The sequence below is a fragment of the Calypte anna genome, chromosome 20, assembly GCF_003957555.1.
Source record: "Calypte anna isolate BGI_N300 chromosome 20, bCalAnn1_v1.p, whole genome shotgun sequence".
Taxonomy (NCBI): domain Eukaryota; kingdom Metazoa; phylum Chordata; class Aves; order Apodiformes; family Trochilidae; genus Calypte; species Calypte anna.
The window spans coordinates 7,357,324-7,373,214 of record NC_044265.1 but is presented as its reverse complement, the minus strand read 5'-3'; the positions used below and the strand labels follow the sequence as shown (position 1 = coordinate 7,373,214).

The 15,891-nt window shown below is 41.6% G+C and overlaps 1 protein-coding gene across 1 annotated transcript in view; it reads right to left on the bottom strand.

The window, feature by feature from the left end:
- PTPN1 (protein tyrosine phosphatase non-receptor type 1) overlaps positions 1-12,074 on the bottom strand; it is a 39,813-nt gene extending 27,739 nt beyond the window's left edge. The window contains exon 1 of the mRNA XM_030462865.1: positions 11,974-12,074. Coding sequence (XP_030318725.1) covers positions 11,974-12,036 — 63 coding nt within the window. The 5' untranslated portion in view covers positions 12,037-12,074. The remainder of the gene's footprint in view (positions 1-11,973) is intronic.
- Positions 12,075-15,891: the final 3,817 nt, after the last annotated feature.

Genomic DNA, 15,891 nt, shown 5'->3' with positions numbered 1-15,891 from the left:
ATCTTTATTTGGGAACTTTAAATAGCTCAAACTGTTAAATACTGTTTTAAAGATGTTACAGCTACTCTTCCTTAAACTAATATCAAGAAAGATTTTTGGACTGAAATTTGAAAAAAGACATTGGATTACAACTTCACATGAACAGCTTAGCTTGCTCCATTTGGGATCTGTTGAACATGGATGTTCCTGTTAAAATTACAGATGCCAACTTCACTGTAATTACAATATTTAAATTTAGAAAGGAAAGTTTTAGTAATAATTAAAAGCATACTGAATTCATTGAATGGTGCAACTACAGGTTGCCAAGCTACTGCAAAGCACACAAAAACCTGCTGAGAACAAACAGTACTCCTGAAAACAGATGTTAGATAAAGCAGAATTAGGATACTCCTGTTTTCTCACGTGCCTATCTCATGTGTGTTTAGGAAACTGATCTAAGCTAAGTCGGTTTAATACAAGACCTTGCAGCTTTCTACACCTGAGATGATCAGCTTGCCAGATACAGTTTTGGGGATAAGTCATTTCCCCTTCCTCCTCAAACACAACGACACATTTGTGTACCTTCCTAAATGTCTGTCAGGTCACGTAGGGCTGAAGAGGCCACCTGACCAATGCACAGGCACGCTGGCTGATGATGGGGACAGAACAGACTGTCCAGCCCTCACATGGCACCAAGACAGGGCAGCTGGGCACCTCCATTCTACACCAAGGCTTAACAGAAGTTGTACTTCAAGCTGAAAGTTTATGCAACCACTTCCACAGTAGTAAACTGTTCTCTGAAAAAAAAAATAAAAATCAATACTTTTTTTTGGAAGAAGAAACTTAACCCTTAGATGCTGACCAGCAGAAATACAATGTTTTACTGAACTGACATTTTAAGAAGTTAAGCTACTTATATCTGAGGTAGGATTCTGAGCACTTTGCTCTAGTAGCTGCCCTTCACACAAAATAATTAAGCATATTACATCTTTAGTCACAGTGTAAATCAATTTACTTATCATAAGCATGGCTTCCAACGTGTGTTAGCATTTAGTTCTCCCACAGAGGTGAACAGAAGTATATCTTCAGAGAAGACAATGTGTAAGAAAATTTACCTATGGCCAACAAGCCTGAGAATTTCCTGTGGAAAGACAGAACCCCCCCCTTCACCTGAAAGTAGCCAAACCTTAAATGCTAAAATTTAATCTATCTTTTATTATTTCTTAAGTTGAAAAGCAATACTTTAAGAAACTAACAGACCAGTCCTATGTAACTAGAGATTGTTTAACTGTCACTGGAGCAAGAGCTCTCACTCCAGCCATGCAGGGTGTCTTCTCCCCATCTGAAAGCAACTGAGAGTTTAAAAGCCTATGTCAGTGTTGAACAGGCACATCACATAACCATGATAAGCTTTCAGGCATCCTAACACAAGACAGATTAGCACTATAGTTCATAAAAAAGACTTAAAAACTCCAAACTAGGCTTTCAAAATACTATTTAATCCTGCTCATGCTAATGAAACAGATTTATGAGTGAAATTAAATTTTGCCACCTCACGCATGTACTAACAGTGCTAGTTTAATACACTCTGAGAACAACTGATTTAGCAAAGCCAGTCAACTATGGTAACTTCTCTCTCTACAATGACAGTATCCTCTCTAGAAATGCATGACTCCTCTTCATCAAACACTGCCCTTTCCCAGTACAGTGCTGTACCCACACCACAGCTCCACTAGACTCTTTCTCATCATGTTCCACTTCCTCTCAGCTGGAGCCAGTTATCTGTCTCGACTTAATATGTTTTATAATTTGGTGGCTATCTCAAGCCCTCATTTGCAGCCTTAGCACATACCTGGAACACTAACAGAAGCAAAAGTAAAAATAACATTTAAAAATGCAGTAACTCCCAAACATCTTAAAAAACCCTTCACCCCTATCACATCCCTTTCCACTCCTTCCAAAAAGGCTGTTACACTGATGGCTTCTGAGCACTGATTTGTAAATAAAGGTTAGCAACTCCTAGAATCTCACAAAGCACCTCCTCTTATATTGAGTGCTGAGGGCAAAGACTTTACTAGAATATTAATTCTTTTTTCTAAACATTCCAAGGCAATTGTGTGCACAGATAGACTGTATGGAGAACACATTATTAGCAAATGCTTTCCTACAAGAAAATCCTAAAGACATAGAAGCTTTTACATGAAAACAACAAAGATTTGAATGCTTGCTCTTAACTAGGTAGCAATATGAACTTATTTAGCTTCTCTTAAAAAGATAATAAGCACGTAACCGTTTTAAACACCCAGAATCCCCACTGCATGTAGTAAATAACTTAGCAGACACAACAGCAAATAAGGAATTTCCTGCTGTCAGTCACAGAAAAGTAGCCTGTACACCATACTGGATAACACAATCAAGTAAAGTGTACCACAACAGACTGGGCTCCTATCAAGAGGTTCTGAATGGCAAACTTTACACAAATTATAAACAAGAAAACAGTGACAAATAAGACCTAAGACAGAAGTTTTCATTAAGTCTTTCTGTTCTGCTTTTGGACAAGCTTTAAAAAGACTTGTAAGATTAGACCTCTCCACTAATGCTCTCATGTCGGCTAATAAATCCAGTAACTTAGCAGCTGTAAAGATTTTACATATTTTCAACCTCCTGTTCCAGTCTTTCACCTCTACTGAAAACAACACGAGTCTGATGGACACAAAACAAACAAGCTCCAGAAACTGGGGGTACATTCTGAAAACAGCCTGAGCCCTGCCTCTGGAGAGGAGAACTGACTGCCCCGGGGGTTCTAAACTTCATGCTGCTCCAACCCTCCCTTTCCCTACACCACCACCACTACCCATGCTCACTTGGTCACCCCTACCAACCACACACAGACTGCCACATGCCTTCTCATGGTTTAGTTGTCTGTTATTAGGTGTCAGTTATCACAGTGATTATTGTGGAAGGCCTGAAAACAATTGTTATCTAAAGGGAAATGAATAATGGGCCACCTATGTAATATTGCTCACTGGCAAACCAACCAACCAACGCCCCAACTCAATACTGCATTTTTCAGTACCTTACCAATTCAACCACAGCTTATGTTGTAATATGCAACAATGGTTCATAGCACATTGCCCTTCACATATTTATTATACCAGTTTTGAAACAGTACAAGGGCAGATCTGCTCTGGTCATGAAACATTTCAGCTCGATTCTGAGAAGATACCAATACTGGGAATGAAATGATGCACAAGCTGACACAAGATTCTTGTTTATGTCATCCTACAGACACTGCTGTGCACTGCACTGTTCTAGGTAGCAACTGCTATTTAATGTCAAAATTCTCTGCTCTAAAAATTAATTTTTTTAACCTGACAGAGCTGCTTTCCAATTTAATTAAGTTGTAAAGGGAATTGAAAAAAGATTTTCTAGAGTTGGGTAGCAGTCCACTCCCCCAATTCTTTGCTGGTGAAAACTCTCCCCATTTTTCTCCTGTTTCTAGAAATATTCTGAAAAATGCAACATCTGTGTATATGTATTTTGGCCGTTCAATAGCTTATGCAGTATTTTTCCATTTCTTGCTCCAATGACCCACTCTCTCCTTTCCAAAAGAAGTTCCTCTTACTAAAATCTCTTGCTTGTGTCAAGAGTTCTCTTTTTCCAGTAGCCCACATCTTTAGTCATTTATGCCTGCACAATGCAGGGGAAGGATGTACAATTCCATACAAGGATGGCAGAGGTTTAGTCCTACTTTAAGCAGCTAGAATTGCTGTACAGAAGACAGTAGGAAAAAATAGGCCCTAGACAGTATAATGGAATTGAGATCTTCTGATCTATTATGAATTGGGTTTTTTTCTGTCAGAAAAAGGAAGTATATTCTTCCTTAGTCAATGACGCATTTTAAAAATAGATTTCACATTTTACTTCCTGTGATCACATTAAAAGGTCACACTGTTTATGCTACTGTAACCTGTTGCTGTGGGATTAGAAATTATAAACAAGCAATTCTCATACAAATGTGCCCAAGGGAAGAAGGTTATGAGGACATGGCTCTTTATGTGTAGACCACTTGTTCTTGTTCCAAATAAATATAAAGAATCTGAGAAACAGAAGGTCTTTTGTAGAACAGCTCAGAGCATCAAGTACTTGATGAATCAGGCACTTCACAGAAGAAGCATAAAATTCTGAGAACTTAAGAAAAAGCACATGGAAGATCACAAATAGAACAAATACTTTAAATTTAAAATACTACTATTTAGTAGCATTATAACAAGCAATTATTTTAGTACAAAAAGTATAGGGAGCTTACTTCCCAGATGGGACAGTTTCCACTCTCCCTGCAGCAAGAAGTTTTTCTGTAATTTCATATACTGCCAGAATGCAAAACTTGCTTTGTTATTGCTTTATTGCCCATTTCTACTTCTGTAGAAGCTGTTTTAGACTTCGTCTAAGCAAAGGAAAAAGCCCTGCAACACAAGACTCAAATCTGATTCAACAATTTCTAAACAGCTGGTGAGAGAAGTAGCTCTTCCTCATCAATCTCTCCATCCTGGGTGCTGAAGGTGACTTGGTATCCCTCAAACCAATTGCTCCCAAAGCATCCACAAGAGCTGAGAGAACTATGGAACTATTTAAAGTCTGGATCCTCACACAGAAGGAAACAAGACATGCTGTATAAGAAAAGAGTAAACCAGTTTCATTCCCTAACAATGGAAAGAGGCCCCTGAAACAAGCCATCAATGGAGGTATCAGCATGACAGAAAATCCAATACAAGATCAATGCTGAATTGAGTGGAAAGATTTTTTTCTCTCTGCTTTCTTCCATCAAAGATATGCCACACTAGGAAGTAGGACTGTCCAAACATTTTTTTAATTCCAGAGGTTAAGAAATCAGCAACTAAATAAGGTACATGTTCAGTACCACTGGTACTAAAAAAAAAATTATAATTTCTGGTTAGACGTATAGTGTAACATGCCAACAAGGACACACAGGAGTCAGCAAGGCAGTATATGTTAAAAACAAGAGCCACCAGAAAAAAAAAACAACCCACACAGACAGTTTGGGAGAAATCACATCTGACTTAGTGTTGATGATAAATATTTTAAGTTGAAAAATATAGACTCTGGATACAATGTCTGAAACCACAGATTTCTCAAGTAAGCTGACCACTTAAATCGCTTCCACAAGTAGATGGCTCTTAACCAATTTTACTCCACTACTTATGAATGCAAAAAGCAATAGCTATGGAAATAATGTGTTTGTCAACCCATATTCTAGAACAAAATATTGTGCAAGGTGAAAGAATATGGAAAGAGAAACTACAGAATTAGAAAGAAGAAAATAATTGAAAACCTTCCCCAAAGGTTTATATTATGCTATCTTATTTTCCTCCCCAACAAGGACATCAGATTTTTAACTGCTGTATTATAAGCCTTTTTTCCTAGAACGTACAAAGCACAAACCAAGCTTGAATAGCAATTGCTATTAGCAGAACCACATGAATTTCCAAGAATCACTTTTATCACTTTTTCTTAGTATAATATGAGGCAAGCTGCTGCATCTTAGCTGTGTTTAGTGTGGGTGACGGAAAAAAACACATCTAAATTCACCGGGTTTGGTAGAAAAGGAACTGGTATTTGTACTACATGATCTACAAAGTGAACACAAAGGCATTTTGATGCTGTATCATAGTGCCTCTCCCAGCCAAACCAGCAAGGGCATGTCTACTGGCACCAGAAATATAAACAAAAAAAGCCTTTCTTGTGCAAATCGACATGAAACAAGTTGACCAACGACTAAAGAAAAAACATATCTCAATGGTAACTGCTGCAAACATCAAAGCTTACAGATCAGATGCAGTTAATGTTATTAATTCTGAACATGGTGGAGAATGTGTTTCTATATTTTCATTAACTTACTTCTTTTAGGGAAAAATGCACACATTGTTCACCAGAGCTATTTTCCTCTGACAGCAACGCTATACACACTTCTATGGAGCTGCAGATACAAATGTTCCAGCCTAGTCTAATATTTTTTAAATAATACAGTTTTAAATATACATAATTCTGTAAAATGTCTGAACACTGGAGGCACTTCAGATCAGCACTCAAGATACAAAACCTCAGGCAATCCTCTAATGTTTATCTTTGTATCTCAGTTTATATTAACCTTTCTAACCTTACTCCAAATTCCAGAAATAAACAGACTTAACTGTAGTTCAATATGGAATCTTACACTCAATAACTTTCTAAGTAGCCAGTCCAGTTAAGGGGTTGGTGGGTTTTTTTGTTTATTAATATTTTAAGTTTATGGCAAGCATTCAAATATTTATTAATTTGTTGTTAATAAGCATCCACCTCAATTCACATTTTGAAAAACTGTCACTCTATGCAGAGATCATGTCCCTTCCACTGCTGGACAACAGGCCTGTGGTTTTAAAAGAGAACAAAACTACAAGAAAGGGTAAGGTCAAAGGAGAAAATCCTCCTATGATGTTGAACTGCCTGAAGCATTACAGGAGTTTTTACACAATGCTAACCTAATTTGCAGATACTTAAATCCCAAACACACAAATCCCCAAACCCAACGAGAAAACTAATTAATATATTATCAGTGACAGAATACTGATACTGTACGCTACTGTATGCATAGCTTTGGTTTCTTCACTTCTGTTCTGTTACAGAACACATGAAATAATTTTGTGTTTAAAAAAAAACCCCTCTCTTTAATACTTTACAGAATATAAATCTCATCTTGTATACAGGGAGACTAAAAACTAGTTTTATTTGACTAAGGGAAAACAAATTCAGTGGAATATCTGGTGACTGAAACAACCCACCCAATTCTCACAGTCAGTGGAGTACAAGAGACAGAATGACTTCAAGCTTTTTAAGATTTCATTTTAATGTTTAGCTAACTAGAGGGTGAATTGTTAATTCAAACCTAACCAGAATATTTAGCAAGTTATTTAAGTTTCAAAAATACTTGGTCTACCGCTGTCACATTTTACTCTCCGCTTACAAAGGATATTTCTATTTGAATTTAACATCTTTTGGCACTTGGCCAATACTGCATTCACCTTAACTGTCAGCTTCCTTGTATATATGTACCCTTACACCAGACAGAAAGATGAATAAAAAACATGTGGAAGAACACATTAAAACCATAAAAATCTTCTGAGGGTGCTCAGAAACTGGAGTAGCACACTCTGCATCTTGTACTTTTTCTAGGGTTTTAACAAATTTTATCCCCTTAACAGTAAGCCATAACAGGCTCCATTTTTCAGTGTTCTACTTCCAACAGCATTATCACAGATGTTTAGATTCAAGTACTCAGATTTTAACCTTTGGAGTCTCAAAACCAAGCAAAACTAAGCAGCTCAGTTACTCCACATAATGGGACTTGAACAATCTCACATTTGCCATCATTAGCACAAAGGTCTTGCTCTGAAAAAAAAAAACCCAAAACAGCCAACGTAGCAAAATGCCCTGAAACATTCTCACCAGCACAAAACACACCTGGAATTGTAAATAAACTCCAGTTTTCACAGAGAGGACAGTGGCTTGGCAAGGCACAGGACATCAGCTACTTGATTTCCCACATTTGCATCAAGAGCCAATGTCTGGATAGCACTGGAAAACATGGAATAGCTTGAGCAGCACTGAAGAAGGAAAAAAAGGACTCCCTGCAAGGATCAGTTCTAAACTTGCTTTCCAGAACCAGAGCCAATTAAGCTAAACCTCGAATGAATCAACATAGCATGAATTCAGAAGTAGCAAGGTGTGCATGCAGAGACCTGCATTTTCAAGTACCAAGAACTGGCAGAATAAAGCACAAAGAGCATGGCTAATAAGTCATGCTCATGCCTCAGTTTATCTGCTGCAAAGAAGTTTACAGTTTGTAGCACTGGAGCAAAAAAACCCCACGCCAACACTTACAGAGTGCAGCAGCACAAACTCTGAACTCTCCCTGCAGCTTATAAAGCAAAAAACACCAGTGGAACTTCCTGTTCACGTACTTCAAATACACAACACAACCACACCATTAGAAGACTACAGGGTCAACCATTTCACAGTTTACTTTCAACATCACAATCTATCTACATATTCTACAAGTAGTTTTCAGATCCAGTGAATACCTAAAAACGCTTCCCACACTTTCTCTCCTGGCAGACCACTACAGCTTTGTATCATCCTCCCATAACGTGGGTATGCTTGTAAACTCTCAGTATTTATAGTTATTTAGTTTAGCTTAGAGAGGTTTTTTGGGGGGTGAAGTACCCATTCATGTTAATATTAGTTTAAAATGCCCTCAAAAATTGATAAAGAAACTGAGCAAAGTTGTGTTTCTCTTGCAGGCCTCAAACCAAACTAACTACACTTCAGCTTTCCAGAGCACACACAGAAGTTACTTCAGTTTTCAGTATTCTCACTTCTCAATGTATTTGAAAATCCAGACTACACCCAGGTTTTTCTCATTTTATAGTCTACTAATACTAAGAGTTAGAAAAGACTGCACATTCCAGTACTGGTACCTTTGCTAGCACATGGAAAACTCTGTGACCTGTCCCCATGAATGTTTCTGTAAAACCAAGTGTCAGCTCTGCCTCCAGCCACAGCGTATGGGATCTCTGCTTGAATGGTGGAGCAGTGAACAATTCAGAGGCATCTTCACTGTCACTGAGAAGCACAGCAAAGTTAACATCCTTAGCCAATATAAAAAGTCAACATACCTCATTTATATAAACACAAGAAGCAGCTCCAGCTATACTTGATGGTTGTGTTTTTAAGATACTATCTCATGCAGTCACCATGGGTAAGAAGTCAGAAACTAAAATGCCTTCTAAAATTCTGACACAATTCTGTATGTAAGGTCACTCTGAAATCAGGTGTTGCATAGACTAGCAGCAAATGAAAACTCAATTTGCCTTTGATGTGCTGGATGAATATCTGTATCTTTTTCTTCCCTGCTCTAGCAGCAAGCCTAAACTGTTCTTTTCTTAGCTTTGGGCTATTGCCTTTTTGTTGTGACATCTCCAGAATTAATACTTTACATTCCTATTGATCCTTCTAATATTTATGCTTTGTGGCTTAACCTGAAGCATGTTTTCTGTTGCATACCTTTACTACAGTGTAACACTGCAGAGCTCACATTTAATCTGGTCTCCATTTTCCCTTAACTTAGTATGCTGGAGAAGAGGTATTTAATTTGAAAGGTCATTTCTTATGCTTAGATCAGGTGTCTTTTTTTTTTAGTATATTCCAAGTATGTTTCTCTACAGTAAAAGCAACAGCCAGAACCAGATCAGTCCTTTTTGATCTGAACAAATTTTAAAGAAACTCATGGCTCATATTTCCTGTAGCAAGTAAAGCTAGAGGAAAGCAAGGGACAGTGCCTGGTAGTTAAAAAAAAAAAAACTATTCCAAAGCAACAAAACCCAACAAAACACAAGAGAACTTTATCAGTTTCACTGTTTTGACCATCTACAGCAGAGAAATGTGCACATGCAATGCCCAAGACATGGCTGTCAACAAAATCACCTACACAAGGTCTTAATTTTTAAATACTTTTGTCTCCCGTGATTATTTACACTTTAAAAAAAAAATTTTTTTTTCAGAACTGTACTATTATCATGGCTCAACATAGCTTCCCCTTCTCAAAAAAAAAAAAAAAAAAAAAACCCAACAAAAAAAGCTTGGACAATTTTAACGCCTCCAGGTCACGTGGCACCCAAGCAAGTCTTCTTGTAGCCATCCTTCCAATTAGCTTCACCTCCCTGTAGTATTATTCATAATTCCTCCCCTTGAAGCTGTGCAGTTCTGTATCTCTAGATAATAGATTTAGCTAAGAAACAAGAGGAAGTGACTGTTAGTAAATTGCATTATGCTCCACTCAGAATACTGATGAACATTTTTTTAGATTTTAACAGTTACAGTCAGAACACCTTCATATTAGAAGCCTGTGGTACAATTAACTTGGGGAAATATTTCTTTTCCTGCACCAATAAAATACATTATTCTACTCACTCCATTCTTCAGGAATAGATCTGTATTTGTAGGAAAACTGCATTGTTAATTTCACAGACCAGGCATCAAAAGCAAGGATTATAGTGAAGTACACTGTTCCTCCAGATACACATGATCTGCCAAGATGTGATTTTCAATAGCTGATATTTAAAAGCAGGATGCAGTTGAGGAACTAAGTTACATGGCATCAATGCACATGCTTACTAATCAATCTTAAGAAAAGCAAAACAACAAAAAATATTAAAAAAAAATCACACACCTCCTGCTTGTCAATAGTTGGATGCAAATCAAAGAATCACAGTAGCCTTTTTTTTATTCAGTTGTATTTTAGTCCTTAACCAAGCCTTGCGCTGTCACAGTGTGAGCAGGCTATGAAGCCACATCATTCAAAATAAGCAGGACAAAAATATCACTGAATGCTGATCCCACATGGAAATTATGCCACAGTTCCTCATTTTCCTTATACATTTCAATTCTGTAAGTAAACTGTACCCATGGAAATATACAAAGTGATATTACTCAGAATCATTTCCTGAGCACTAAGCCTGCAACATACCAAACCATCAAGAAGTGTTTAGCAAAAACATAACGTCATATATGCAGCACATGACTTCCAACCCATACAGATAGCAAGCACTGAAATCTGGAGGAAATGAAATATTCTGACAAAAAAAAGAGACCTGCTGAAAAGCATGTGCAAAATTTCAGGCTTGTTCTCTCAAATGCCAAACAACAGGCAACGTTCAACCTCCAAGGCACTACTTTTAAGACCTGCTATGCTATGATTCTGAAACTGGATTCCATTTATTTCAGTTTTATAAAACTCCTTCTTTTAAGTGTCTACTGCCAGAGAAAGTCATAGTGCAAAGGAAGCAAAGTCCAACTTTTATGTTGCAAATACGAACTTACAACTCATTAGTTTATGCAATATACCAGTCTGAACACTCAAATGGATTTTACAGTAATGCTCCTTGATCTGCCTGAACACATCCGCCCAACCACTCATGTACTTCATCTTCTCTTACACTTCATTTTGGATAAATGTGCAAAGAACTTCTTAAAGAGAAAATCCCTATTTTCTGTTGCTTGTGTGTGTGAAGTTGGATCCAGTCGGCAAATACTCCTTCAAGCGTTCTCATCTGCCACACAGGTTTTTTTTAAAGCATCACAAGAAATCTAAATGCAGTATGCAAAATAGTACCAGAAAACTGCACAAGAATTACTAACAAGCTGTTTTCAGGCTCTGTTCTATTATTACAGTAACTGAAGAGCTAGGTGAATGCAGTGCTGCCCATCACTGCTTTTCTGTAAAAACAAAACGAAACAAAGGGACCAATACGAGATGTAGATTTACTCTCTCACGCTTCGGAAGGGAGCAGTTTTAAAAGGTTACTGATAATTTATGTCCACGCCTATCTCCAAGAGGAACCTGGAGCCAGAACAAGAGAGCGGCTCAGGAATCTCGCAGAGACGGCTCCTTCCTTCCAGGCTCTCTCCTGCACGGGCAGACCCGCAGAGGCTCCGGTCCGCAGCCCGGGGTCCCCGGGCAGAGCCGCGCCCCGCGATGGGTGGGGGCGGCTGGGCCAGGGCAGCCTGGGGACAGGGAAGCGAGAGGGGATTCGCCTTGCTGGGGGAAGGACGATCCCCGGGGAGGGCAGAGGGAGGCCCCGCTCTGCCCCCTCAGCACCGAGCGAAGGGAGAAGGAGGGAGCGGCGGGCAGACTCCCACAGCGAGGGAGGGAAGCGGGGAAGGGAAAGCTGCGACCCGGCAAGAGGGGAAGCGGAGGGCTGCGCTTTTCCCCCCCCTCCGAACACCCCCCCAAGGCTCTCCCTCTGCAGCCGGAGCACGGGCAAGCCGCAGGGAGGCGAGGGGGAGGGCACCAGAACCAGGAGGCAGCGAGGGAAGGGTCGCTCCCCCCCCTGAGCGCCGGGTCTGGGGGTAGAACCGGGCCGGGCGGCTGCCCCTCACCTGATAGATGGAGGCCCAGCTGGCGGCCTGGTCGAGGCGGTGGAATTCCTTCTCGATCTCCATGGTGGGGACACCGCGCCGGGCCTGTCCCGTGCCCCCCACCCCCCCAGCGCCTCACGGGCAGCTCCGCTGCCGCCGCTGCCGAGGCCGCCGAGGCCGCCGCCGCCGCCTGCCCGCGCCTGGCCCCGCCCTCCCCCCGCCGGAACTACGCACGCGCCCGGCCACGCGACGTCCGGGGCGGTGGGCGGAGCGGTGGGGGGGTGGTGCGCGCGTGGTGCGCGCGTCCTGTAACGGTCACGGCGGGCGCGAGCGCCCTGAGGAGGCTCTGAGGGGCGAAGGCTTCGCCTCAGGCAGCGCCTCCCGCCCCGGGGCTGCTGTCCCCTCGGCCCCCTGAGGTGACACTCGGTCCGGGAGCTGCTGTCCGCGGCAAACGGGGTGGGCTCGGGTGCCACCTCCCCTTCGGCACCCGCGCCGCCGTCCCGGCAGTCCCGCCCCGAGCAGTGCTGACAGGTAGGGCGGCCTCGTCAGGGCTGAGGGGCCGCAGGTGGCTTTGAAGTACCTGTAAGTTGATGAGCAAACTCCAATGCAACTGGACATTGTCATACTGTGTAAATAGGCTTTTTTTGCTTCTGGTACTGTTCTGGTGTTAACATCAGCTTTAATGTGATAAAAATACTCTTGATCTATATTACCTGCAGGATCAAACCTGGTATATTCTGACGGTATGATTTCTGTGATAAAAATGTACTTTAGCTTGTAATTTTTTAATACTAAGATTGCACACACAAATTAATATTCAGGCTTGCTTAACTGTAAAACTCCCTGAAGAGGTAAGGAGTTAAGAGAGCATGCGTTGTGAAGACTCAGGGTCATTGAGAGTGTACTATGGAAAGTAGCAGAAATATTAAAATATTAAATATTTTGATTCACAGATTTCTGAGAGGCTTAGGCATCTAATTCAAGGGTTCAAGAAAGTATGTATCTCCAGATTCACAAATCTGCACCACGTTAGGGAGTGAGATATACAAGCCAGGTCATTTCTGTAACTGGAAGAGAGAAAATCATAGAATCATAGAATTGGCTGGGTTGGAAGGGACCTCAGAGATCATCGAGTCCAACCCTTGAACCACCGTTGCAGTTGCTAGACCATGGCACTGAGTGCCACATCCAGTCTCTTTTTAAATATCTCCAGGGATGGAGAATCCACTACTTCCCTGGGCAGCCCATTCCAATGCTTGATCACTCTCTCCGTAAAGAAATTCTTTCTAATATCTAACCTGAACTTCCCCTGGCACAACTTAAGACCATGCACTCTTGTCCTGTTGAAAGTCATTTGGCAAAAGAGACCAACCCCCACCTGGCTACAATCTCCTTTCAGGGAGTTGTAGAGAGTGATGAGGTCTCCCCTGAGCCTCCTCTTCTTTGGGCTGAACAGTCACAGCTCCCTCAGCCTCTCCTCATAGGGTCTGTGCTCGAGTCCCTTCACCAGCCTGGTTGCCCTCCTTTGGACCTGCTCCAGGACCTCGATATTCTTCCTCAACTGAGGGGCCCAGAACTGGACACAGTACTCGAGGTGTGGCCTCACCAGGGCTGAGTATAGGGGCAGAATCACTTCCCCGGACCTGCTGGCCACGCTGTTCCTGATACAGGCAAGGATGCCATTGGCTTTCTTGGCAACCTGGGCACACTGCTGGCTCATGTTCAGCTTCCTGTCAATCCACACTCCTAGGTCCCTCTCTGCCTGGCTGCTCTCAGCCACTCTGTGCCCAGCCTGGAGCTCCCCATGGGGTTGTTGTGGCCAAAGTGCAGGACCCGGCACTTGGCCGTGTTAAACCTCATCCCATTGGAATCAGCCCAACTCTCCAGTCTGTCCAGGTCCCTCTGCAGAGCCCTCCTGCCTTTCAGCTGATCCACACTCCCCCCCCAGCTCAGTGTTGTCTGCGAATTTGCTGATGATGGACTCAATCCCCTCATCTAAATCATCAATGAAGATACTGAACAGAACTGGGCCCAACACTGATCCCTGGGGGACACCACTAGTGACCGGCTGCCAACTGGATGCAGCCCCGTTCACCACCACTCTCTGGGCCCGGCCCTCCATCCAGTTCCTAACCCAGCACAGGGTGCTCCAGTCGAAGCTGCGGGCTGCCAGCTTTTTCAGGAAGATGCTGTGGGAGACGGTGTCAAACGCTTTGCTGAAGTCCAGGTAGACAAAATGTTGTAATGAACATGGGTTAAGGGCAAAATTACTATAGCCCAAGTGTTAAGGCAACTGATCCAAAAGGACAGTCAGATTCTGGTCCTGCTGCTGTGTAACTGCAAAACAGTTTTGCATACCTAAGGGTGGCTTAACGATCTCCTCACCAGACTCCGTGTTCTCATGATTAGGGCACTGCTGAGATGTAAAGGTGGGTTTCCCTCAGGCAGAGGCAATAGTTGGACATGGATCTACCACATCCTTGGGTGCGGTGAGAAATATAACCACTAAGGTATTAGTTAAAAGTTACTTTCCATTCACAGCTCCTTTCTTTGCTTTCAGACTGTGGTTTACTGGTGCTTTGAGTATGTCATCAGGACCAGGTTTCTCGAGGAATCTAAGTACAGAGAACCTATTTGTGAACTAGGAACTTAGACTGAAGAGAAATGCTGATTTATGCACTTAGGTCAAAAGGGAAGGAATGGTGTGCATGCTGAGAGTTCAGATAGAGAATTTTCAAATCAAAGTTTTAGATGGTGACCTAAGAGATCTTGAGATCCAGCAAAGAGTTCTTATTTTACTAGGCACTGCACGGGGACACTGTAATAGGATGCTGGTGACAGAAACCACTCACAATTTATCAGAGAAGATGCAGTGAAATGACTTGGCTGTTGTGACTTGAACAGTGGTAGAGTCATTGTCAGGGTTCAGTCTGGCTTCTAACTCTGCATTTTATCCTTCTCAAAAGGATTAATCTTCTTGTATCTGGCTTTCTTCATGCTGTCTAATTACGCCAAGATTTAAAAAAAGAGTTTTAGAATGCTAAAATAAACTAATGAAAGTCTCACCTCAGAGGGCCAATAAACAAATTAGATTAATCAGTGACTCTTACTAAAAAAAAATGCTCAAAAGTGTTTGCATAGTTGCTTGGTGCTAAATTATAACAGAAAACTATACAGAAAATTCCAGCAGGAATTACAGAAGAAATCTACAGAAGAATCTTCTACAGAAGAAGAAGCTTTTTATCCTGTGATACAAAATAAGTCCTCATCAAGAAAAAGATGGATAATCCTAAAATTATCTCGCCCGATGGTCAGCGAATCTCCCTGTGATGTGGAAGTCATATGACAACTAATTAGAATTTTGCTTTTTCTGAAAGACCAGGGGGCAGGATGAGTATCTGTTTCCGCAGTGACTGCTGTCTTTTGCATTTGGAAGCAAAGATTCTTCAAGCTACTTCTTAGTAGTCCCTTAGATCAAGGGATGAGAGGAACATAAAAGGTTTTTGTGGATATATATCTGTATGTCTGGTTGCATATAGCCACCTTAGATCTGCAGAGTTCCAGAAGAATGAAAATGGTGATGAAAAGGTGAAACAGGAGAAGCAAAAGGGCGGTCTTTCTATTGGCACATTAAAGATCAAAACTGGATATAAAAGCAAGAGTGATTTTCTGAGAAGTGAGAGTGGTGTTCCCTCTGTGCGTGTCGGAGAAGTGACTTCAGGATTGTGTTACGGTTTTGGATGGCTCCATCTGCCGGCTGCGGAGCTTGCTGTGCGACCTGCTGAGGCAGGTCACTCTGTTAGGGTCCCTTATGCCACGTATTTATGCTAAATTTTTCATCAAGGGTGTTTGTGCTTTATAATCGTGGGTCAGCCCCATTTTGAGTTTCAGAGGAAAAACATCAGCGTGCGGTGATACGATGTACACTTTGACATGGTG